Source organism: Drepanopeziza brunnea, assembly GCF_022702325.1.
Source record: "Drepanopeziza brunnea f. sp. 'multigermtubi' strain 214-2 chromosome Unknown ctg11, whole genome shotgun sequence".
Taxonomy (NCBI): domain Eukaryota; kingdom Fungi; phylum Ascomycota; class Leotiomycetes; order Helotiales; family Drepanopezizaceae; genus Drepanopeziza; species Drepanopeziza brunnea.
The window spans coordinates 439,103-464,433 of NW_027094074.1; the positions used below are offsets into that span (position 1 = coordinate 439,103).

Genomic DNA, 25,331 nt, shown 5'->3' on the forward strand with positions numbered 1-25,331 from the left:
TCGAATCCTACATGAAAGGTACTCGAGAAGTTGCAGTAAAAGCTACTTTACAAGAACAAGAATTAGCTATTCTCGCTTAACAACGAAAAGACCAACTAGAAAGCAAAACAAAAAGTCGCAAATGGTTTCATCACACCGAAGGCTTAACATCTCAAGTTAGTAATAAGCTTGCTGCTAAGCAAGAAGCTAAAGCAAATCTTGAATCTGCTGCAAAACAACAACGAATCGTCGACAAGCTTTAGAGAGAGGAAAGAGATGCTGAGTATCGTAAAGGAGTCGAATCACGCAAAGCTGAACGCAAGCGCAAAAGGACTATACGAGAACGCCTTGCTGCAAGCTTAATTATTGAAGACGACGATTCAATACTCATTCCAATTCTCGATTCGGAAGAGATTTGGTAGATGCAACAACCTCTTGAACGTCAAATTTTGCGGCCTCGTAAAAAAGGTATTCCTCGACCAACTCTTTCTCAACCTGAACCTTTTCTCGATGATGATAATCTAATGATTATAACCGATACTACCGGAGACCTTTCTTTAAAGCAGGATATTATTCCTTTTCCTAGTATTAATATCGATAGCGATGGCTTCAATTCTGATAGTAGTGGAGATTCAAACGATTCGTTGCGAAAGGTAGGAGACGAATCAAATTCTAATGAAAATAATGATCGATGGTCAGATATCTTATCGGATGATACGATTTTAGATGTTTCGGAAGACGGTATAACAGACGATTAATTATTCATGTAAATATTTCTTTGTTGTAATAGTAAATGCTATAGTATTAGAGAATTTCTAACATATTCGAAAAAATCCGCATTCGCTTCCGATCCGCAATCGCTTATGCCGACTAAGACTGAAAGGATGAAAGGAGGCCCACCTAAGCGAGCCGACGATTACCTGCAGCGCCAACGGCAACAAGGTCACCTGCTCGTGCAAGGGCGGCAAGGCCCCCGAGTCGAACTGCGAGGAGAGATGCTTGCTGTGTAAGTCGTCACGTGCGAGGCTTCCGGTCCCCTCCCCCTGATGTCTAACTTGTGTCTGTAGGCATGCCCGGAAAGTCTGCTCTGGAGGAGGCCAAGGCTCTCTTCAAGCTTGGAAAGTCGAAGATCGATGAGTTGTAAGCTGGGGAGGCTGGATGAGACGGCTCTGTGGCGGGGTAGTGAGTGGGTGTGTGAGAGCCAGGTGGCGGTTGCCTTCTTTTTTGACGCCTACGGGCCGCGGCTCTTTTCTTGGATATCTGGGTCCACGCGTGGTTCTTTCTGCTATGCGAATTTTAGTAGAATGCATCATCATATATCAGTAGCCAAGTTCACATTCCGAGTTCTTCTAAGAGGAAACTGCGAGAGGGATTGGATGGACCAGCTCGGCAGGCTGTCCCCAAAGCCACCTTGATGCAATTTCTGTCCGTGAGAAATAGAGAGAAAGAGAGAAGGGGGGTCAAGCTCTTAAGGAAGCAGAACCTAGATAACCACATCTGCAACGCCCACGAAACAACGCAGTCCGTCTGCTGACCTATCACGTGCCACCGGACTTTTCTTCCCTCCCTTCCCTCCCCTTCCCCAATCGCAAGAAAAATCATCAATGCACACGAAATAAAAGCCCGGAGGTACCTACGAACGAAGTCTATGCTCCTCGATCACCACGGTACTCCGTCCGTAGTCACGTCACGTCACGCCTCCCGTCCCGATCTAAAGCCAGCCAAAGACTAAGACTAAGACTAAGACTAAGACTAAGACTTAGACTGAGAAAGACTACGTAGACTTAGACTGAGACTAAGAATTAGAATAAGCGCAGCCCTTTCTTTCTTTTTCTCTTTCTTTTATGTTCTGCGGTCGCGTGCTTTATGTTGTTTGGTGATTGCTGATTGGTGAATTTTGGATTTTGGATGTTAGGTTGTGTTGTGTTGTGTTGTGTGCATGGGTGGATGGGTGGGTGGGTGGATGGGTGGATGGGTGGGTAGGTGTAAGCTTCGCGTATATAGCTGTAGTATATAGCTGTAGATAGCAGTAGTAGATAATAGGTAGAAGGTAGCAGTAGCTAATAGGTACTTAGTACGTGCATTCTTCACCGGACCGGATAGGATAGGATAGGATGGACTTTACTACGTAGGTAGGTAGGTAGGTAGGTATTGGTGGTGTACGGTACGGTGCGGTACGGTCACGGGAGCTTTTGCTTGCTTGCTTCCTTTCTTCCGTTGCGGATGGGCTTGCTCTACCGTGTTACGGATGCAGATTGCTATGGTATTGCTAGGTACGTAGGAGGTGTGGAAACTACGGTATTGCTCGCTGGGTGTGGAAATGATGGATGCAAAACTACGGTATTACTAGGTAGGTGTGGAAATTACTTGTAGACGGCGGGGGGTTAGCGGAGGAGTTGAGTAGAGTTGAGTTGAGTTGAATTACATCATCGTGTTGTCGATCGCGGTCGATGGGGGTTTTGCGTTGCGCCGTACTTACTACTTGAGGCTGCTACGGTACCGAGGTCGCGTATTTGTTGAGCTATGGGATGGGATGGGATGGGATAGTGTGGGATGGGATGGTCTAGGGAGGGAGGGAGGGAGGAGGGAGGAACCGAGAATGTACTGCTTACGTACGTAGGTAGGCATCTGCTGTAGGTAGGTACCTAGGTGGTCGTGGTACAGATAGTTGTAGTAGTAGTAGTAGTAGTAATATTCCGCTTTGGCATTCGGCTTATCTCCGGGGAGGAAGCAGTTAATCTGCTTTGACTTTGCGTGGTGGGCGGCTTTGGGGTGTGTTCGTGTATGTACTACTAGTAGTAGTACTAGCCGTAGTTTATATACGGAGGGGACATAATTGCGCGGCGGAGTTGAGTTTGGTTATAGCACGGTAAGTACGTAGTAATTTGTCGGTGGACGGTGAGCTGTGCCAAGTACGTACGTACTACTAGTAGTAGTTGAGGGACGAGTGAGTTTACGCAATTCGTTGGGGGAGAAAGGAGATTGGCTGCTCTGATCTGAGCTTGACATGCATGCGCGCTCCGGGTCCGGGTCTGGGTCTGAGTCTGAGTCTGAGTCTGAGTCTGAGTCTAAGTCTGAGTCTGAGAGCCGGGCTGGCTTGCTTGCTTTTACTACGTAAGTACAGGCTTTGCGACCTAGGTATCGGCGAGAGGAGAGGAAAAGCTTCTTTCTTCGTGTTGTACCGGTAGTGCTAGTACTACGTATGTTGTCTGCTTCGATGTCATTACGGAGTAGGCGACACGCATACGTACGTCGTAAACTGGACGGACCGACGACTGACTTGTGGTGGTTAGGGCTTCCTCCGACTCTGCTCTGCTCTGTAGTATTCCATCGAAATTCAGAGAAAGAACATACGACGGTACAACAGTACAAAACCCCTCATACAAGCTCTCCTGCCTACCTATAGTCGTGCGTGATAAGGGCGCTCTCGCCTTGGCGTGGAAATAAGCCTTGGGAATGGATGCTCCTGCAGAGCTTTCCTGGCTTTCCTCGCCTTCCTCGCTCTGCTCGCTTCCCCTTTCCCTCCTGGCCTCTCTCCGCGTTGTGTCATGTGATTGCAATCACCGGCGAGGAATGGATGAGAGCAGCGGAGAGTCATGGACTTGGTTGAATGTTCATATGTCTTTCCCTATGAATCGTTTACATTTTTAGCATCCCGCGACCGACAGACGTTGGTTTGGCGGCGTCGGCTATTGAAACCTTTTGCGATCGACGTCATGTGATGCGGACTACCCTAATGGTACAGCGACTAGGTACAGCTGGGTATACCTAGGTACAGCTAGGTATACCTAGGTACAACTAGGTACGCAGGAGGATGTCAGTTGGGTACGCAGCGTAGGCACCCGTGCGGCCAGGCTCAGCTTGCTCTAGGTACTAACTACCTACTCCATACAGCAGGAAATATGCAGCCTACGGGATAGGGTTCGAATATAGTGGGACTAGGTTTACGCTTGGCCAACAATCCCTGCTACCGCAATCTCTTTTTTCCCCGGTTTTTCCAAAAAAGAGATCAACGCATGGGCTGACGGAAGAAGGTTTGGTTGGGGGGGGGAGGCTGGCTGGGCTGGTTGGCCGGGCAAACAGCCGCTCTGACTTCGCCTCTTTTTTTTTTTAGGCCCTTTTCTCTCTCTCTTTGACAACTTTATCGGCGGGCTCAAAGAGGGATCGGCAACGACTTCGTACTGGACTAGTCCGGAGGGAGCTCTCTGCACCGCTCGATTCCTGGCCGTCACGTGCGTGACGGTCCGGAGCTCAATCCGTGAGTCTCCCCGTTGCCGAAGTCGGCTGGCTGGTTGGCTGGCTCGCTCGCTCGCTCGCTCGCTTGCCTGCTGGGTGGACCCATCTGCATCCCACCAACAAGGTCCTACCATTTACGGAGCTGCTGTACATGGAACGCGGTATAATAGAATCGTACTATAAGTAGTAGCTGTAGCAGAGGAGGGAACAGCTCTGACACGACTTAGGAATTGGAGGGAAAAGGATTGCCCGTGGAGCCGCACCTTAATCTCCCCCCCGCCGCCGTAATTCGTACTACGTAAAAAGTGCAGCTCCTGAATTGGCCAATTGCCTGTGGGATTTGCATTGCACAGACCAGGTACGTACGAAGTACTACGCATCTACTAGTAGTACCTGCTTCGAGCCTAAAGGAGACTTTTTTCAAAGCCGAATCTTAGGAAGGGGGAATAGATGGGTACGGTTGGTACGTAGTACTACCGGTACCATGCTTCCTAGTAGGAGGGGGGAAGGGGGCTTGGTATGGACCCGCGGTGATCCTTTTGGTAATCCGCTCAGGGGGATAATTTTCCCTCGCTGGGATGGTAAAGTCATAGATGGAGGGCAGGATTTTGGCTCGTTATGCGGGCGGTATATTGTACTACGTACATGGTAGATACGCAGGAGATCGAAGGCATCGGGATTCGATATACGGAAATTTTACCTCGATACAAAAAAGCGAAAATACGAGACGAGGCGTCGTTGGGATTTTCCGGCTCCGCCAGGTGGGATCATGAGGATGATATCATAGCATTTCATCATCGTATAAAAATGTACTACGACGTATATTATAATTACTCGGGTTGAATCAAGGGGGTTCCTGAAATATCGGCTCGGTTAATTTCATGTGACAGTTGACATCGACACCGAATAGCTGTACGCTGCATGTACAGAGGAAAAGCTAGTCGAGTGTGAAGCATGCACTAATGTCATCTTATAGTCATATATTGAATACTAAAGTAGATCGTCTGATCTCGAAAACTCGCTAGGACAAGGAATCGACCGGGATGGGGTGATTGGGTAAACTCTAAGCGAAGGCTGCGATGCCGGTATACGACGCGACTGAACTATCGATCAAAACAATAACTATAACAACGAGCGCAACCTGCGAGAGGGAAGATTGGAGGGAACGGCAGGCTTTGCAAGGATGAACCTTTATTCGTTGCTTTGTTCACTGCTGCTTTACGAGGCTGGGAGGAAGTAGTACTAGCAATTGTCATGGCAACAGGTGGACTTGGTCGGAGTTCACTCCGCGATCCAAATAATACTAGTGATTAGGAGTTCCTCTGTAGATCCCACTACTGCTAATAATATGCTCGTGTTGCAGGATATTCAAGAAAGGACCAGCTGGAATTCTATTAGGGAGCCCGAACTCCACAGATTGACAGTGACATGATACATGATCGCTCATGCTAGCGGGCTCAGCCAGCCCCGAAGAATCACCCATCATCTCCTTTTGGAGCATCCACTCCTCGGGCGAATCATCTCCTCGATGTTTCTGGAAACGTGAATCAAAGCTTGGAGGGCCAAGTGGAGCGAGGACTTGACGTAGGTAGTGGTAGTAGGACAAGTGGAAGTGCGAGGCGGACTTTCGGACGGTTTAGGCTTTTCAGCCCTGCCGGAACCTGGCTCATAACACCTAATTCTACAGCTCCAGGCTAGGTACCCCCGGCTCCCAAACGCCAGCAGTTATTATTACTCGGCTACTTTAGTACTGCAACTACGGATTGGAGTATCTCGTCGGCCGAGCGCATCCTCGTGTTGTCCCTGCCCCCAACCCGGCCGATGACTTATGGGTACCTACTGCGGTCCAGTACAGTAAGTAAACAAGGGGAGCTCATCCGGCTAAAACGGGGCGCGCCTCCGAGCTATTTTTGGTATGCCAACGCTCGTGTTATCTGCTCCACTTTGATATTGAGAGGTGATGTGGGTTTATCGGTGTTGACGCATCAGTCCTGTATAAGAATGACTTGCCCCTGGGCCATTCTTTCTTCTCACCACAGCTTCAAAGTCTCTTGTTAATAGATTGTTTGGTTTGGATCCTAAACACCACACTCGCTTTCAAGATGGTCGCCCGCTCTGTCAGCCTCTTGGCAACTTTCGCTTTAACTGCCAATGCTAATTATTTCTACAAACCCTACTCTCCGCCTGAACCTCCCGCTCCGGAGCCCTATGTCGCGTCGCCCTATGCTGGGCTTCCGAAGCCCGATGTCACCACCTCCTCCGCCCTCCCAGCCTACTCTGCCCCCAAGGACTGCGAGAAGGTGCGTTCCGATTGCCAGTCTCAGCCAGGTGCCAACCAGGCCTACTGCTCCGCGCTGTACGCCCAATGTGCCGGAACAACCGACGGCTTGAACGTGCCCGCCCCCTCAAGCACCCAAGACAAGGGAGTCCACACCACTCTCTGCCCGACCAGCTCGTACGTGGTTGAGGGAGACAAGACCCACACGATCTACTACACATCTACTTCAACCATGGGCCCAGAGGAGACCTACACCCCATACGGAAAAGGAGCCCCAGTGCCAACTTCCCCCGCAACTGAAGAGTGTCACGCTCAGTACAACAGGTGCCGCTCGGGAAGCACTCACTTTTCGACCTGCGTTGCCCAACTCTTGTCTTGCAAGAAGCAAGCGATGGATGATTACCTGAGCGGCAAGGGCAAGAAGCATTCTGGCAAAACCGAGGGGTACCCTACCCCAGCCTCTTCCGACTGCCAGGCCAAGTACGACGCGTGCCGTAGCAGCGGAAGCCCCAACTTGTCTGCCTGTGTCTCTGAGCTCGAGGCTTGCAAGAGTGACTCCGAGGGATACCACCCAACCCAGAGCCTTCAACACGCCCCAGCACCATCTGCCCCCGCCACATCTGATTGCCAGGCTGAGTACGATTCGTGCCGTAGCAGTGGAAGCCCCAACTTGTCCGCTTGCGTGGCTGCGCTCGAGGTTTGCCAGAATGGTGGCGTCAAGTCCTACCCAGTTGCCGTTCCGGCGTACACAAAGAACACGACTCACCCAGCCGTCATGCCTACCCACGCTCCAGTTCCGGGTGGCAGCGACGAATGCCAGGCTGAGTACGATTCGTGCCGTAGCAGCGGAAGCCCTAACTTGTCCGCTTGCGTGGCTGCGCTCGAGGTTTGCCAGAATGGTGGTGTTAAGTCCTACCCACCAGTCGTTCCGGTGTACACTTCGAAGAACTCGACTAAGCCAGCTGTCATGCCTACGAACGGTCCTGTTCCATCTGGCACGTCCGATTGCCAGGCTAAGTACGACGCATGCCGTAGCACCGGAAGCCCCAACCTGTCTGCTTGCGTCGCTCAACTCGAGGTTTGCCAGAACGGCGGCGTAAAGTCTTACCCACCTGCCATGCCTATCCACACTCCAGGTGGATCTGTCCCATCGGATTGCCAGGCCAAGTACGACGCATGCCGTAGCACCGGAAGCCCCAACCTGTCTGCTTGCGTCGCTCAACTCGAGGTTTGCCAGAATGGTGGTTCCAAGACCTACCCAGGCCTCGTTCCGATGTACCCCAAGAAGAACTCGACCATGCCAGTCATCAAGCCGACCGGTGGTCCCGTTCCAACTGGCACATCAGGCTCATCAACTTGCCAGGCCCAGTACGACGCTTGCCGTAGCACCGGAAGCCCTAACTTGTCTGCTTGCGTTGCTCAATTCGAGGAGTGCCAAGACGACTCCAAGGACTACTACCCTGTCTACCCTCCCGTTGTGAAGACTCAGGATGTGAAGGTGTACACCACTGTCTGCCCAGAGACCGCCTACATGACCTACGGAAAGGATGTGAAGACACACGTCTACAAGGTCACCAAGACCTTGACCATCACCGACTGCCCATATGGTGACTGCGCGCCAACTCCCGTCCCGGTCAAGTCTTACCCCATTGGAGCTCCTCCCGCCATGACCTACCCTGCCCAAGGTCCTCCTGCTCCTCCTGCCCAGACATACCCTCCTCAGGCTCCCCCAGCTCCTCCTGCTGTCAACACCAAGGATGTGACCGTCTACACCACTGTCTGCCCAGAGACCGCCTACATGACCTACGGAAAGGATGTGAAGACACACGTCTACAAGGTCACCAAGACCTTGACCATCACATCCTGCCCAGGCGGTTGCGAGCCAACCCCGGTTCCAGTGAAGTCTTACCCAGTCGAGGCCCCTCCCGCCATGACCTACCCTGCCCAAGGTCCTCCTGCTCCTCCTGCCCAAGGTCCTCCCGCTCCTCCTGCTCCTCCCGCTCACGGTCCTCCTGCTCCTCCCGCTCAAGGACCTCCCGCTCCTCCCGCTCAAGGTCCTCCTGCTCCTCCCGCCCAGGCTCCTCCTGCACCTCCTGCGAAGACCTACCCAGTGGAGGCTCCTCCTGCCATGACCTACCCTGCCCAGGGCCCTCCCGCCCCTCCCGCCCAGGGTCCACCAGCTCCTCCTGCCCAAGGTCCTCCCGCTCCTCCTGCTCAAGGTCCTCCCGCTCCTCCCGCCCAGGCTCCTCCTGCACCTCCTGCGAAGACCTACCCAGTCGAGGCTCCTCCTGCCATGACCCACCCCGCCCAGGGCCCTCCCGCCCCTCCCGCCCAGGGCCCTCCCGCTCCTCCTGCCCAAGGTCCTCCCGCTCCTCCGGCTCAAGGTCCTCCCGCTCCTCCTGCCGAGGCTCCTCCCGCGCCTCCCGCGAAGACCTACCCACCGGAGGCTCCTCCCGCTCCCCCGGCCAAGACCTACCCGGTCGAGGCCCCGCCTGCCATGACCTACCCCGCCCAGGGCCCTCCTGCACCCCCCGCCGGCGTGCCATCCACCAGCTTCGCCACCAAGCCCGTGGGAACCGCCCCAGGCGCCCCAAGCCCCACCGCCAGCCAATACACCTTCACCGGCGCCGCCTCCACCCTCCAGGTCGGCTCGGTGGGACTCCTCAGTCTCGCTGCCTTCGTCTTCTTGCTGTAAGCAAGTTCGTCGCACGGGAGGCTCTAGTGTCGTGGATCATGCAACGCGGAACGCCGGATACCCCATTCCTAGATGGCGGCCTCGAAGATACCCCTCTTCTCCATCGGCGAACCCTTGTCTCTTATTACCTCCTTCTCCAACCCGCACCCGGGTTCCCATTTTAAAAAAGCGTTTCTTCTCTCCTTTGTTCACATCTTTCTTTTCTTTTCTCCTGTATTTTGGAAAGGGGGCGGCGGGAGGCGTGGCCGGGGGGGGGGGGGCACGGCCAATATCGGAGAGGGGGCGAAACCCCGCTCTCCTGTTTCTTTCCAAATACCATACCATAACCTAGATATGTAATCACCAAACCGGATCCAAACCATACCAAATCGACCCCTTGTTATATATAGATGTACAGATTTTGGAACTGCGTATTGGAGGGCGCGGGGCGGCGGTGGGGGTGGGCGCCAGCTTAATTATTCAGCGGATTGTAATAGAAGAGAGATCGATCCAGCCCCTTATCAATCGCTCCGATCTTAGATAATTAGCAGCAAATGCAAATTTTTTTTTGTCGCCCACCATTGGTTCCCTCTGCTTCTGTGCGAGTGTGAGTGAGGTGTGTTTGTCGACTTGGTGTGGGTTTGATCGTGGGAGGCTTTATTTACTTACCTGTTGATTCTTCGCTGCCACGTACCTACCTAGGTATACATTTCTTTCCCTGCTGTATATAGCTCCGTCCGAGCACGTCCCGTCGTTCGCTGTCTTTGGTGTTCGGGAGTTTGTTCTCTTGAGCTCTCTCTCTCTCTGTCTCTGTGCTCTGTGTCTTTCTCTTCTCCTCCTCGCGGAAAAGAAGTCATGGCACTCTTTTCTTAATGGTGGAGACGGGCTGTGTGGATGTATGTATGTACGTATGTATATAGGTATGTATGTAGGTATGTAAGTAGGTAGTATTGCTAGCTAGGAAAAAAAAAAAAAAAAAAACATCTCCTCAAGATATGCATACATACATACATATATACACAAACATACCTGGGCAAGGGACTGAACGCCGCCCAAGCGCTCGTACATCCACCCATCCACCCATCCACACATCCACACATCCACCATTCTACAAGCCGACATACGCAACACCTCTCTCTACCCCTTCTCACCTCTCATAGAAAGAAAAAAACGATCAAAAAATCCCCCCCCCCCCCCCCCCCCCCCCCGACCCCCTACAGCGTATTCGCCGATCGCAACCCGCTCACAAGCTCACAAGCTCACGAGTATCTCTCTCCGTGCATAATATATGTATGTATATATATATATGTACACGTACCTATCTATCTATATAGCCCTTCCTTCCTTCCTCCCTCTACGGTACCGGCCGGTACTCCCTCCCTAGGCCTAGAGGTGCCCCGCGAACGAGGACCTCCCCTTGGCCCTCCGCGCATGCACGCACATCATTGGGTACACAATAAAAAATCAAAAAAATCCAATGAAAACAATCCCCCAAAAAAACAATCCAAGTAAAACAATCCTAAAGAAAAAAAACAAGCAAAAAAAAAAAAAAAAAAAAAAAAAAAAAAAAGGGGCCTGCTCGGGTGCTGAAAGTCGGGGGAGGCTTTGCTTTGCTGCTGCGTTGCTGGTGAGTGAGGGCGGAGGCGGATGAGCAGGATGAGCAGGCGCCGTGACTTATCGCGAGCTGCGCCTGCCGGCCTGCCTGTCTGTCTGTCTGTCTGTCTTGAGGGTGTCTGTTGGCGTGATGTCCGGAGTCGTCGATGCAGAGGTGTAGCATGGTATGGTATGGTATTAACGGAGCGGCGACTTGACTTTTTTTTGGGACTTTGACTTGGGACTTGACGCTGAAGCCTTTTTCGGAGTTTAGGGCATGTGTTGTGTTGTGTTGTGTTGTGTTGTGTTGTGTTGTGTTGTGTTGTGTTGTGTTGGATAGATGTAGATGTAGCGTTCTTTTTGGGTCGCGGGCGACTTGGTGGCGGGTGAGTTGTGTTCGAGTAAGTTGGTCGTTTGGTCTTGGCGACTCGATTTCGGATTCGGGTGACTTTTATTCGGATAACGCTCTTCTTGGGTCTCGGGCGACTCGGTGGCGGGTGACTTATATTCGGATAACGCTCTTCTCGATTCCTAGGCGTCCTGGGTTTCGGATGCTGAGGTTCAGATAACGCGGGGCGTGGTCCAACGTGGATATCACTTTCTTCGCCCAAGTCGTGGTAGTGGCAGCAGTGAACAACATGACACTGACTTGCTTGGAGGGTAGCGAGCGATGGGCCCCCACCTCATCGGGACCAGGGGCCGTTTCCTATTTAGTCTTGACTGATATGCGATGCGATACGATATCATACCATACGACACGATTCGAAGAGTGGAAACCTAGATCCTAATAAAAAAAAACACACGCACACGGTAAGCGTACAAGAGACCGGAGTCTCATCCACAAGAGTCGTTTGCTGAGCGAGAGGAGAGGAGACGGGGTGCCGAAGCCCTATATGTTTGATAGATGCGATGCGATGTCCGCTGTTTTGGTGATTGTTTTTGATACCCATCAACGCCTGTCCCCGGGTAACCAGCCCTGAAATGACGATGATGGACCTTTATTTTTTCGGGATGGGGGGGGGGAGAGGGGGGGATGGCTGATAAGGCGCACCTATTTCAATATAGAAGGGAGAGTGTCGACGTACCGTGGAGAAGGGCCAGGTCAGCGTCGGTCCAAGTCCAAGTCAAAGTCAGTGGTCGAGAGTTGAAGGCGAGAGAAGAGAGATTCAAGTGAAGTATGGCTGGCCGTCGACAATGGGAGCGCCGGGGTGAGGGTCGTGATAGGAAGGGTTCAAGGCGAACGGAGAACGGTCACACCTGGTGCAAACACCGCTTTCAATGAGACCTTTGCATCGAGCTCGGTGCATGCCAGCAGGCTGAGAAGGGAGGAAGTTGCCGAGCTCCTTCTTCAAGAACATCCTGCCGCCCGGTTCCTTGGTCACGTAGCTGAGTCCACGGATATGCGGCGAGCATCCAGACTTGGGCGTGGGTTGGAGTCTGCGGACCGCGAACTCCCGGTACTCGCACAAATCCATCTTCGGGTCTGTGGGATCTTGGACGAAACGGACGTTCTTCTTGGGGCCGGGGAGAGCGTTTGAGGATTTCACTGGGAGATCGACGAGTCAGCAGGTGGTGCGAGAACGGAGAGGGACGGCGGGACTCACAGCGAGACTCTCGAGAAGAAGGCCGAAGCGACATCCCCGAGAGTGAGACACAGAGAGCTTGGAACTCAGCAGCGCTGATGGGATGGGTTTTAGGAAGCTCGAAAATGCCGGGGAGGTGGCAGTCAAAAGCGCTAATCTGGGAGATGATTGCGGCGGTGGCGGCAGGAAGCGAACTCAAGCTCAGCTTGAAAACGGCGGCGACGATTCCGAAGCGCATCTTGGTGGTTGGTGAGGTGTAAGAGGAAAAAAGTAAATGTGAGGATGAGGTAAGGTGGGTGTGGAAGAGCAGTGGTGAGCGCAACGAGGTGGTGAGACTTGAAGCGGTAGAGAGATGTTGTAGATACAAAACAGTTATCCAGCAGAGTAGGTGTAAAGCTAGGTGCGTGGATGTGGTGTATCTGGGGAGGAGAGGTGGTTACCAGCTCGGGCGAAGATGAATATGTCAACAGAGGCGGTTTTTTCCCGCGTTGGCGCTAACCGTCGTTGTCGTGGGCGACGACCACATGGCAATGACGACGATGTCAAAAAAGCGAGCGGGACCTCAAAAATAGAAAAACCACAATATGCGAGAATCGCTGGTTATTGACGTATTAAATAGCATTCGAAGAGCCTTGAAGGGAATCTTTTAATGTCAAGTTGTTGATAACTTGAATTTGATGCAGCGAGACCTCCGTATACCAGGTCCTCAACGTTCTTGAACACCCTGCCACATCCGAGTTTACAGAGAGGCTTTGCAGCAGCCGAAGACAGAATGAAGCCAAAGATACCAAGAGTAAGCTGGTACAAGACTGTTCGGTCCGCTTCGTCTGCATATAGTGTCTCCGCCGGACTCGAGTCCTCGATAGATGTTTCGGGCTTGCACCTTCACATTGCATGGTTGTAGATGTACCGCCCGAGAGAAATATTCTCCCTTCTACCTTGTAGTCCCGGGGGGAGAAAACAGCCCCACTGGAAGCGGCTACTATATCGTCATCTGCAGGTCACCACTACACAAGCTGTTGCTCAGCGGCCGAAGGGACAGTTGGAGACGACGTAATGTCATCTAACAGTCTTCTAATGGCAAGCGGTTGATATGTCACCTTTTCCTCTCTGATTAAAGTTCTCAGTTGATTGAATATTTCTACATGTGCTTACCTTACTCCTGCAGACGACAGCTTTCCGGACCGAGCGCTCATCGATGAGAGCTGCTAGCCAGCTTGAAGTCCATACTATCCAATTAATAGAAACTCACAGAAGTCCTTGAAAATGATCCCTGGCGTATCTATTATACACACCCTTGACGGGAAAAACAAGACATCAAATCTTCCGCTCGCAAAAGAATTAAGAAGACCGTGTCAGCTGTGACACTGCGTCAGTCCACGGGCTCCTAGATATTCGTTCGCAGCCTGACCTTTAAAACCCCCCCTGACCTTCTCCCTTCGCATCTTTCCAGAACCAGTCTCCTGATGAAAGGAACCAGCGTATCTTCGGATCTCGCAGTGAGTACTGTACAGAACTCTACCGAAAGTTTTTCGCCCGGCTGCTTTCCAGGGAGCTGTATACCACCAAAATTGGGCGCAGCGTTCCTTGCCCCGTCGAGATGCCAGCTGCTCACCGTCTAGAACCAAAGGTCTGGATCAACTACGAGGCTGGAGAATGAGTTGAACAGTTGGCCAGTTGGAACCTCGAACCTCGAAACTCTGACCAACCATGTCCCAGGAGCAGTCCGTCGATGTGTGCAACATGGGGAGAAGTGTTGTGCTTGTCGAGGAGAGCTCTTTTGCACCACGGGAAGCGAGAGAGAGAGAGAGAGACAAAGCAGTTGTCAATCATCGAGCTCCGCCAGAGCCGAGTTACCAAGTAAACGAGCAAGCCATTCCAAATTTTCATTAATTACCGCACGCACACCGGTAGTTCCAGCCCCTTTGTTTTCCCTCTCGGCGTAACACCTTCTGCGTTGGTTTTATTCTTATCCTGGGAAGGTTCTCCTCTTCCAGCGAAACAGAACTGGACTGCCGATCGTTGTTACATTGAATACCCTGTTCAGAATTTCGCACCTTCCTCTTTCGTCCCTTGACTAGCAGCACAGGATCATGCACACGTGATACAAGAAAGATGGCAAGAGGTCTCTCTCTCTTCCTTTCACTCCTTCTATCTATCTATCCATCCATCCATCCATCCATCCATCCATCCATCCATCCATCAGCGCTCAATCTCCCCCCCATCCATCCATCCACCCCAATCCATCCTCAACCTCATCCATATCCTTACCTTCACCCCCCCCCCCCCCCCCCCCCCCCCCCAAACACGGCCATATCCCCCCGCCCCATCCAATCTTCTCTCTCTTCCCCCCCCCAAAATAAACCTATTACCTACACATAATTACGTTTTCCTCCCTTCTTGAGTTGATTATGTAATAAATAAATATCGCTTATGAATGAATGAATAGGTACCGTAGCCCCCGTCGAACCGATTCGGGTTCGGATTCGGGCTCGGCTGGAAACCCCTTGCGAACCTACGCCTGCGTGCCTGACCGAGCGACCGAACGAGCGACCGAGCGAGTCAATAAACGATTAAACCGTTCTGAATATGTTCATCCCATCAATTTTTATAGTTCCAAGAGATAAGCCCAGGGGCCGTCTTGATAATAAGCTACGAGATATTTGCCTTTAATTTTAGGCGATAAGAAATAGTCATCTTGTTATCTGGCCCAGGAATTGACTTTCTGATAGAGTAGCAAGAAAACACAACACAGTTAGTTGAAACTTTAATTGAACGTCAAGAGTGGAAAGTGTAGCATTGTAAAGCAAGCAAGGAGAGCTAGAATTAATATATCTAGACTTCTTCCGAGACCATTCGAGAAAAGCAAATCTCTTTTCGCAGCAAGCCGTTTCATCATATCTCATGCTATTCGTGCCAAAGTTTGTATTACCGCCCTAGTAATGGAAACACCATCGTCACCCCAAGCACTGTTCTGTTCTTCAACGTTTATAGTCCGTAGCACGGTCAAGATTGAACGCCGCACTGATCAGAGCGAGGTGACTGAAAGCTTGAGGGGTATTGCCCAGCTGCTCGCCAGATCGAGAAATCTCTTCGGAGAACATGCCGAGGTGATTAGAGAAGCTGAGCATGTTTTCGAAGATGTTGACTGCACGAGGAAGATATTTCGGTTCATAAACTCCAGCGCGTGTCATGGCTTCGACCAGCCAGAAGGTACACATGCTGAAAGCTCCTTCGCGACCACCGACCCCTGTAAGATGTCAGCGATGTTGCCAGAAACCAGAGAAAGATTACAAACCATCTTCAACATGATCAGTATCATAGCGATAGACAAGACCGGTTGATGTCAGTCCACCTTTCTCGGGAGATTGGAGGATTCTATCCATGGTTCGCAGGAAGCGAGGATCGTTGGGCGAGATGAAGAATACAAGGGGAGCGATGAGGATAGAAGAATCGAGATGATCGCCGCTCTCGTAGCTTTGTACAAAGCAGCGGATGTTTGGACTGTAGCCTGCGAGAAGTTAGCTTGTCGATATTATTGGAGAGAGTAGTGATTCTACCTTTGTTCATGATCTCTTCGTAGATCTCATCTCGGGTCTCCATCCATTTGTTACGATTTGGGCATGGTAAGCATCTCTTCTCAGCCAGCCGAAGACCTCGGTCAAAGGCAACCCAAAGCATGACCTTCGAGTAAGTATAGTTTTGTTTTCTGCTGCGGACTTCCCAAATTGACATGTCTGGGTCCTTCCAGATAGTGAGGCAGTAATCTTGGATTGCATTAGCCAAGGAAAAGGAGCCTGAGGCGTCACTGACCTAGAATCTCACGAACTGCGACCCATTGCTCCCAAGTGACTGGCTTCCCATACTTGTTGTACAGGTAGATGCCATCGAGAAGCTCGCCGTAGATGTCAAATTGTTGATGGAATGCAGCACCGTTACCAATGCGAACAGGCCTACTGTCTCGATATCCCGAGAGATGGCTGATACTTTTTGTTAGCTCGGGTCATCTACATCGGATACTGCACCACTCACTCGAATTCGACTTCGGGAATCTCCGTTTCGCCACGGATCGTGAACATGATGGGCAGAGCACCGTCTGGAGACCTCGATTTTCGGAAACGCTCACTAATGAATTCCATGTATGCATCCGCCTCTTCCGTGAAGCCCATCCGGAGAAGAATGTAGATGGTGAAACTAGAGTCACGAACCCAGCAGAAGCGATAGTCCCAATTTCTGCAGGTGATCAGCTAAGACCAGACAGCTTACACGTTGAACATACCTAGTACCTCCGATTTCTTCGGGAATGGAGAAAGTTGGAGAAGCTATAATCGCACCAGTTGGCTCATAGGTCAGTAACTTGAGGATGAGCAAGCTTCTCGAGACAACCTCCCGCCACCGGCCCTTGTAGCTACTCTTGGAGATCCAGTTGAACCAAAAAGTTTGGGTGTCATGCTGTTGACGATCAAGTACTTCAGTGGTAACATCGCGAGTGACATGATTAGGGATGTCATCTCGAAGGACGAACGAAATAGCTTGCCCCTCTACCAGATGAATGTGTGCGAGAACCCCTGGTGGTGTCAGCACAAAAAATTGGCAAGAAATGCCATGTCTTACCTGCACCAAGCATGCCAGGCTTGGTCTCTTTGCGGAAGCTGACAGCTGGGCATGATGCCGAATCCTCCTCGCCGTGGTCGATAGTAACATCGAGCTGGAGCTTGAGATTCTTGCTGGAAAAAGTCACAGTTTTACTATCTGGACATCCAGGAGGGTGTTCGGGAAGAAGGATCTCGGTTGCGTGTTCGTCTAAAGCATAGTTGAAAGCAGGAAAGATTTCAACGTCTGATGCATGGCATGTTAGCAATATCTTCATCAGGAATCCGTATATAGAATGCCAGTCGCAGATGAAATGTGGACTTTCAATCTTTCGAAGCGGGTATCAGGGGTCCACTTACCCAGGTCAACCTTGCCCCGAATACACTCAACTCTTCGAACCAACCACTTCTTCAATTCGTCTTGCACCTTGACACCCTCGCGAAATGGCATCTGCTTGCCAGCCTTGGCAACAACATAACTGTCTCTCGGACGTGGAAAGAAGTCGATCAAATCCACAACGCCATCTTCGTGAATGTAACGTGTCTGTAGGATATTGGATGAGGGGAGGTATTGCTGCTTCGTAGTGTATTGCTTGTCGGAAGGAGGAGAAATCGTAAAGTAACCACCCTTGTCCTTATCGAGGAGCCGACAAAAGACCGATGGGGAATCAAAATCGGGCCTCCAAAAATACAGAGTTAGCCATCGTACAGAGTGTTTGATAATTGAACGGAAAAGAAAATGGCACTGGACAAGAAGTATGGAATGAGCAGCTACAAGAGACTTACCAGCACATAAACCCAATGCTACCGTCAATGCCAACCAGAGCACAGGTGCGCATGTTACCAATTAAACCATAGTTCTCGATAGGCAAGTATCCCGTGGTGTTCCTACGCGAGGTTTGGACTTCCACGGGGGCCCCCATTGTGATTAGGAAGATTGCGAAGAATCGTCTTCGGAAGCTTCTGCAGAAGGGCTTCCGATTGTGAACTGTGCACCGCTACTCCGTTTACGGCCTGAAGTACTGGCGGCTGTAGGGGCCCTTTGGGAAAACAGATCAGGCGAAGGGGTTTCTGGGGGATGGTCAACTGGAGTGCCAGTTGCAATCACTGGGCTGGCACCTAAACACGAGAGCGGCAAGTCAGCATTTTCGACTTCTTCAGAGCCAAGGATTTGGGAGCCTCGCAACTGGACCTACTGGTAGACGGGATGATTCGGAGGGGAAATGCTGGACTGAGAGTAATTGGATTTGCAGATGAAGAGCCACTCCGCAGAACCGACGCACGAATTGCCGTACTGATTGGAACGGGAGCTACAACCGTGGCCGAGGACGAGGACAAGGACGAGGGACCGTCTACCTGTGGAGCTGCCCGCGGACTGGTGCTGGCCGATGTCAATTGGGAAGAGGCGTTGGCGGGAGGAGGAGGAGAAGGGGTGGTGGTGGTGACACCCGTAGCTGTACCGTTAGGACCGGGAAGAGGGAGACCCGCAGCGGAGGGAAGAGGAGCAGGCTGGGGAGGTGGAGGAGGAGGAGGAGGTGGAGGTGGTGGAGGTCGAGTAACAGGTACAGGTGGATCTGCAAATTGACTTGCGCCCGGGTGATTGGCAACGATGGGGGCCACGAGTGTCTGATGGGCGAAGACGACGTTCCGATAGCGATCCTCGGACAGACTCTGTTGGCGCTCCTGCAGCTGGGCTGGAGTGAGAGGTGGTTGTGGTTGTGGTTGTGGTTGCGTCTGTGATGTTTGTGTCTGTGTCTGTGTCTGTGTCTGTGTTTGTGGTGCGCAGTTGAGACTCAGGCTGCGTGGTCTTCGAGACATCGCTGTTTGGATTGGTTCAGCTGGAGTGCAGCATGATGAAAGAGAATCCGAAAGGTGAAGGAATTCAAGGAAAGGATTGGTCTAGAGGGTCGAGAGGGTCGAGAGGATCGAGAGGTCGAGAGGAGGGAAGATCGTCCTTCGCCAAGCGGGAAGGTGCAGGAGGCTCACCAGGCTGTCTATCTTCTGTCTCAGTCATCATATTATGCATCTCGATAACGATAAGACTTCTTCTTCTGCTCTATGTGATCTTCAACTCTTCGGCTCTTCAGCTCTTCAGCTCTTCAGCTCTTCAACTCTTCAACTCTTCAACTCTATCCTCAATGCCCATTACTTTCTCTATAGCATGGACGGTGCAAGGTGCGGTGATAGGCTGCGACTGTCCTTCCTTCAAGTGACCTCGACCATGCACGAAAAGGAGAAGAGCTTCAAAGAACTCATTTCTTTTGGGGTTTTTTTCCGTGAGGCGCCTGCAGTGTGACGGATCATGCTCGAGTCCAGCCGCATCCACTGGCCCGACGCTTTTGAGCAGCGGTCAAGGAGTCGAGACTCGAAGCTCGCGGAGCGAGACTCGAAGCTCAAAGTCAATGTTTGCATCCGAGGCGAAGGGATCGAGTACTGTACAACAATAATCAACATGATGCTCGATGTGCTAGCAGGAGGACTCTGGGTGCTTTCCAGACTCTGCTTCTGCCCTTGCAGAAACCCAAGATCGGGGCGATGGGGTCATCCAAAGAGAAACACATACAGCTAGGAGAAGAAGAATAGGATACGCAAGATTCGTTACCGAAAGACTTACAGCCTCACAGTACACAGCAGCTCAGTATTCTCTTTGCCTATCAGCATGCACCAGAGGAATCTTTGAAGACTGAGTTAAGTAGCCTTTTCTTGAGAGGGTTCTCTCCAAGATCCATCATCGCCCTTCCTCAACAGCGACTACGGTGTCGTACAACACTCGCTCATCTAACGAGCATGAGGATCATGCACGTGGCAGAAGCTAATCGCAGCGGTTGACGGCAGAGGACATGCTTCAGGGAGACAATTAACGCAGAAGATTCACCTGGTACGCTTGAGACATGTAGTACAACATTGTGCGCAAAATCTGAAGGCCAAAAGCAGATCAACTTGAAGAGATGCCAGAGGTGCCAGCGAGTCGCTGGAACCGATCACTAACAGCAGACACGCTTGAGGAGTCTTCTATATGGCGTTCTTGTTGGGACTTGGAGACGGTTTCTGGCCCACGTCTGAGGCGAGAATCGCTTGACAAAAAAGGGGCTCGCGATGACGGAAAGACCCAGGGCAGGAAATGCATGGAGACCCGCAAAAGCATTAAAAACAAATCAAAAACAAATCAAGTCAAGATGATCAAATCGCATCAGAATACAAAAGCAGAAAAAATGGGCTCCATAACGACAAAGAAAGCAGAAAGGCCAGCCAGAAAACTTGAACTGCCAACACACCAGCATCTCTTCACTGACCCACCAGATCCCGGCGGCATATGCCAAGATATATCCGGGTTTTGCTGAGGGCCAATTGTCAGCTTCTAGAATTCGCGATACCATCACAATTCATCCGTCTCGCACATCCGTATAAGCATAAAGCCTTCCCTCACGACACGTTGTGGCTAAAACGCTTTTTAGAATCCAAGACCCTTGGAGTTCTAAAAAGCTAAATCCCCAAGCCGTCTCCCCGGCTCTCCAAGCGCGCCCTTTACCCAGCGCTTACTTATCCCCCTCAGCCACTCACCCGACACAGCACGACTCAGATGACTTCGATATCCCTGAGCACTGACTTGTTCGTTGCATTTGCAGTTGCAGCGTCCCGTAGGAACGGACCCACTGTTCCATAGTTGACAGAGACCTCATCATGGCCTCCTCTTCCCAACCTCCGGCATCCCCTCTGCCAACTCACGGCTCCGGATTCCCCTTACCGCGGCTCCCATCGACGTCCGACCTGTCTAATAACTCTCCAGACGCAGATGCCGCGACCGCATTAGGGGGGTTACAGTCGCAGGAACCAGGAGAACGAGAACAAGAACGAGAACGAGAACAAGAACGAGAACGAGAACGAGAACGAGAACGAGGACGAGGACGAGGACGAGAACAAGAACAAGAACGAGAACAAGAACAAGAAGGAGAACGAGAACGAGAACAAGAACGAGAACGAGAACGTGGGAGCAGAGATATGGATCCAGGGGCGCAAGGCCACAGGCGGCGGAAGAGCAGTCTCATGAACCCGCCCAGTGTCTCTTCTATACCTCCAAATTCGAATGGCACCAAGGGGAAACCAAGACGGAGCTCCAAGTCCATCACAACAGGCGCTGACGAAGAAGACCCCAAGGTAGAACGCACCTCAGACGACAGCACGAGCGAGGATCTGGAATTAGACGAGCTGAGTGACGATGAACTTCAAGATGATGAGGAGACGGGCCTGACAGGCAAGATTAAGGGACAGAGGAGACAGAGGAGGAGGAAGAACACGCTGCTCGATCAGAGGATCGCAGGAGATGGGCACGCCGGTGTGAGGATCGCTATCACGGCCGAGGAAAAGAAGGAGGCGGATCAGAATGTGGTGAAGAACAGCTTGATAAATGGGCTGTTGATCGGGCTGTGGTATGTCTTCTCGCTGTCGATATCCATAGTAAGTCTGCTACCACTGACCTCTCGATTCCGTGGAACTGTGCTGACGGCAATGGCAGTACAATAAATGGATGTTCGACCCCAAACACCTCGACTTCCACTTCCCGCTCTTCACAACCTGCTTCCACATGCTCGTGCAATTTACGCTCGCCTCTACCGTCCTCTACTTCTTGCCGCAGTTTCGGCCTCGCTATGATTCTCTCAGCAACCCGCATAATACCCACCCTGCGGACGATGCCACCGAGCAGCACGATGTTGACTCCAAAAAGCCGCTCATGACGAGGATGTTCTACTTAACGCGGCTAGGACCGTGTGGTATGGCCACAGGTTTAGATATCGGGTTGGGGAACATGAGTCTGAAGTTCATTACCCTCACATTCTACAGTACGGCCCTCTCCCTCTCCCTCTCCCAAACAGCACCAGGCTAACGCAACGCCCCCCTCTCAGCTATGTGCAAATCTTCCTCCCTCGCCTTCGTCCTTCTCTTCGCCTTCCTCTTCCGCCTCGAAACCCCCTCCTGGCGCCTCGTCGCCATCATCGCCACCATGACAGCCGGCGTAATTATGATGGTCGCGGGCGAAGTCGACTTCTCTGTCCTAGGCTTCATCCTCATAATCTCTGCTGCCTTCTTCTCCGGATTTCGCTGGGGCTTGACACAGATTCTCCTTCTACGCAACCCCGCGACCTCCAACCCGTTCAGTTCAATATTCTACTTAGCGCCCATAATGTTTTTCTCCCTCCTATTGATCGCTATCCCTGTCGAGGGATTCCCCGCCCTCGCTGAGGGATTCGTCATCCTTGTAGATAAGAAAGGCCTGCTCCTCGGCCCCCTTTTACTGCTCTTCCCCGGATGCATCGCCTTTCTAATGACCGCATCAGAGTTCGCCCTCCTGCAACGCACATCCGTCGTGACCCTTTCTATCGCCGGCATCTTCAAGGAGGTCGTCACCATCTCCGCAGCCGGCCTCGTGTTCCACGACCCGCTAACCCCCATCAACATCTCCGGCCTGTTCGTCACCATCGGCGCCATCGCCGCGTACAACTGGATCAAGATCCGGAAGATGCGCGACGATGCGCGGCTGGAGGCGCACGGGAAACGGGTCGGCGTGGAGGGTGAGCGTGGATCTTTGGACGAGGGCGACGACGATGACGAGGAAAGCGATGGAGAGAGGGACAAGGACTGGGGCCGGACGGGGGGCAGCTATGTCACGTCCGACGGCGATATCCTGCCAGACTCATTCGGCGCGAAGAGAGGCGAGAGCTCGAACGGGATGGTGAGAGGAGGAGAGGGAGGCAGATCAAATCCACAAGAACAGCCGAGGCAGCAGCAGCAGCAGCGTATAGAGGAAGAGGCGGTGGCGTTACTAGCGACGAGTAAGAAAGAGCTAAGCGAATGACGAACTGAACGATGAGAAAATAAATAACAATATCTTCAAGAAAGAAAAGAAAGAGAGAGAAAAAAAAAGCAAAAGTACTCACGAAAACAAAATTTTTCTTTCCGAGCTACTAGTACCTGGTACTTGCGTGCTGAGGCTTAATCTCAAGCTAGGCTAGGCTAGGCTAGACCAGACGGAGCGAAGCTAAGCTAAGCTAGGCGGCGCGAAAGCTTCCCCCCATCACTACCTACCTTACCTACTTACCACCCTCCTTCCCTCTTGAGATGAAGGTTTGAGCTCTGAGTTGTGCGTGGAGGGTGGATTCTAGAGGGGGAGGTAGGTGGGAGGAGGCAGAGATGAGAAGGCAGAGAGGAGAGATGGGAGATGGCAGAGGTGGGAGGAGGCAGAGGCGGGAGGAGGCAGAGGTGGGAGAGAGGAGAGGGAAAAGCTGAAAAGCTGAAAAGCTGAAACGCTGGATCGATGGATGGATGGATGGATGGATTGATGGATGGATGGATTGATGGATGGATGGATTGATGGATTGATGGATGGATGGATTGATGGATTGGTGGATCGATGGATTGATGGGGAGTTGGAAAACTTGAGAATTGATTGGATGGAGGGATGCGTTGTGCGTATGTGAATATGGGGTGGGATGGGATGGGATATGAAATCTGGAGTCTGTTTTCGTCTTCGCTTAGCAGGTAGGCAGGCTAATTGACCGCTTGCTATGCAAACCTGGCTAGGCCGCAGCTCACTTCTTTTGCACCTCTTCGCTCTGGTAGCCCCCACCCATCCTGCCATCAACCGTTGGTTGCCATGATTCGTATACATACAGCGACTCACTCCCTCATAGCGCAGGCCCCAGTCCGCTCTCATCACCTCCCGATATATCGCCCACATACTCAATTTGCGCTTATCACTTCCTTCGGTCCTCGATCCACACATCATCCCAAAACTTTCAAACCCCCTTTCGTCTTGCTCCCAGATTTCTGCACCCCCGCCCCGGTCTTGTCCTCCTTTCCCTTCCCCTTGCCACCCTTGCCATGCTTATCCCTATTCTTATCCCTGGGATTGACGGCCTTGATCTCCGTCGTGCTCCTCCGCAACAGTACAGGATGACTCCCGATGTACTTCCCCTGCATGTCCCTCGCCGCCTGGAAGAAGTCGTCTCCATCGCTGAAACTCACAAATCCGTACCCCTTGCTCTTCGTCGTCCGCTTATCCCGAATTACTCGTGCCTTTTGAACACTGGGCCAGCGGGAGAAGGCCTTTTGCAACGACTCGTCCGTGACTTCTCCCGCGAGGTTACCAACAAAGAGGCGGAAGTGAGCAGGGTCCCACTCGAGAAGAGAGGAATCGGTCCAGGTTGATCCACCGCCGGAACGGACCACGGTTTTGGTGTTTGTCTTTGCATCGTTGACGACCGTCGCGACGCCCGTGTCGTTGTGCGCGGCGGATGTCATAGCGGCGTTACTCATGCTCGGTCCAGCTCCTCCTAACGGTGCCGCGTTCGCGCTCGTCGCGTTTCCGGACGTCTCGCTCGGGTACGAACGGCGCACGATGCCGGTGTATCCACCTGAGGAGGATGAGGAGGTGTCTTTAGCGGCGTACGCAGATTGCCATTGAGCGATCTGGGCTGCCATCTCGGGATCCTCGTCGTAACGTGCTGCGGCGCCAGCGGGCGTTGCGCTTGGCGGGGCGAACGGGTTGCGGATCTGAGGAGCGGCGCCGTAGGCTGTTTCTTGCTGAGGAGCGGCATTGTAGCCATTATATGCTTGAGGTTGTTGTTGGAGGTATGCGGGTTGTGGATAAGCGTTGTAAGATTGCGTTGGGGGTGCTACGGATCGAGGCGCGAAGCCGGGGAAGGCGGAGGGCATGTTGGCGCGGGAGGCATTGAAGGCGGGTTTGAATGAGGGAGTTGAGCTTGGTGGTGGTCTGGCGGGGAGAGACGGGTGTGGTGCGGGTGTAGATTTCGAGGGGAGACCTGGAGGTGGGGGGTAGGACATGATGAATGATTGTACGTTTGCCTCGCGATGAGTGTTAGACGTACCTCTTGCGCTTTGCGCAGTGGCGATGAGTTCGGAAGGCGCAAGTTTGGTCGTCGTCGAATTTGGGCGGGAGCTTGGTGAAGTTGGGATATTTGGTGACTGATAAGTTGTTTGATGGGGATGTCAGGGTGAGTTTTGATGTCGAGGAAGAGATGTCGAGTTAGAGCTGAGATGGAGTCTTGTCACGGAACGGAAAATCTGCTCGGAGAAGAAAGCTCATGTGACCTGGACCCACTGCACTTCATGTGTTTTTCCCGCCTAGAACGAGATCCCTCATCCCAAGCGCTCATCTGGCTGGCTGTTCCCTTTCGCCCACTTGCTGCTACAGCTTGGATATAGCTCTATATTTACTGTTCGGAGGTATGTCACGTGATTAGAGGTGACCCCGCGTAAAGTGGGCATCCATTGGTTCTGCCCAAAAGCGGTGGCCACCTGAGCTGAGCAAGCTGAGCAAGCTGAGGAAGCTGAGCAATCCTTCAAATCCGCCATCTGGATTGAGTACCCCGACATGACGA

General features: G+C 52.2%; 5 protein-coding genes across 5 annotated transcripts; 2 read left to right on the forward strand and 3 right to left on the reverse strand.

The window, feature by feature from the left end:
- Nucleotides 1–6,317: 6,317 nt before the first annotated feature.
- Nucleotides 6,318–9,188, forward strand: L3040_006413 (uncharacterized protein; the record flags this gene model as incomplete). The annotated part of the gene is made up of 1 exon (XM_066154105.1): nucleotides 6,318–9,188. One exon carries the CDS (start codon nucleotides 6,318–6,320, stop codon nucleotides 9,186–9,188), a length of 2,871 nt encoding a protein of 956 aa, XP_066011091.1.
- A 2,738-nt stretch (nucleotides 9,189–11,926) lies between these two features.
- On the reverse strand, nucleotides 11,927–12,581 carry L3040_006414 (uncharacterized protein; the record flags this gene model as incomplete). The annotated part of the gene is made up of 2 exons (XM_007289202.2): nucleotides 11,927–12,306; nucleotides 12,365–12,581. 2 exons carry the CDS (start codon nucleotides 12,579–12,581, stop codon nucleotides 11,927–11,929), a joined length of 597 nt encoding a protein of 198 aa, XP_007289264.2.
- A 2,743-nt stretch (nucleotides 12,582–15,324) lies between these two features.
- L3040_006415 (uncharacterized protein) lies at nucleotides 15,325–18,753 on the reverse strand (the record flags this gene model as incomplete). Its single annotated transcript, XM_066154106.1, has 11 exons — nucleotides 15,325–15,593; nucleotides 15,642–15,854; nucleotides 15,904–16,110; nucleotides 16,157–16,323; nucleotides 16,376–16,576; nucleotides 16,623–16,911; nucleotides 16,958–17,182; nucleotides 17,296–17,615; nucleotides 17,722–17,839; nucleotides 17,959–18,054; nucleotides 18,132–18,753. 11 exons carry the CDS (start codon nucleotides 18,751–18,753, stop codon nucleotides 15,325–15,327), a joined length of 2,727 nt encoding a protein of 908 aa, XP_066011092.1.
- A 2,181-nt stretch (nucleotides 18,754–20,934) lies between these two features.
- Nucleotides 20,935–22,786, forward strand: L3040_006416 (uncharacterized protein; the record flags this gene model as incomplete). The annotated part of the gene is made up of 3 exons (XM_007289204.2): nucleotides 20,935–21,390; nucleotides 21,449–21,773; nucleotides 21,837–22,786. The coding sequence occupies 3 exons, from the start codon at nucleotides 20,935–20,937 to the stop codon at nucleotides 22,784–22,786; spliced, it is 1,731 nt and encodes a 576-aa protein (XP_007289266.2).
- Nucleotides 22,787–23,712: 926 nt separating this feature from the next.
- L3040_006417 (uncharacterized protein) lies at nucleotides 23,713–25,218 on the reverse strand (the record flags this gene model as incomplete). Its single annotated transcript, XM_007289205.2, has 3 exons — nucleotides 23,713–24,752; nucleotides 24,819–24,915; nucleotides 25,168–25,218. The coding sequence occupies 3 exons, from the start codon at nucleotides 25,216–25,218 to the stop codon at nucleotides 23,713–23,715; spliced, it is 1,188 nt and encodes a 395-aa protein (XP_007289267.2).
- Nucleotides 25,219–25,331: the final 113 nt, after the last annotated feature.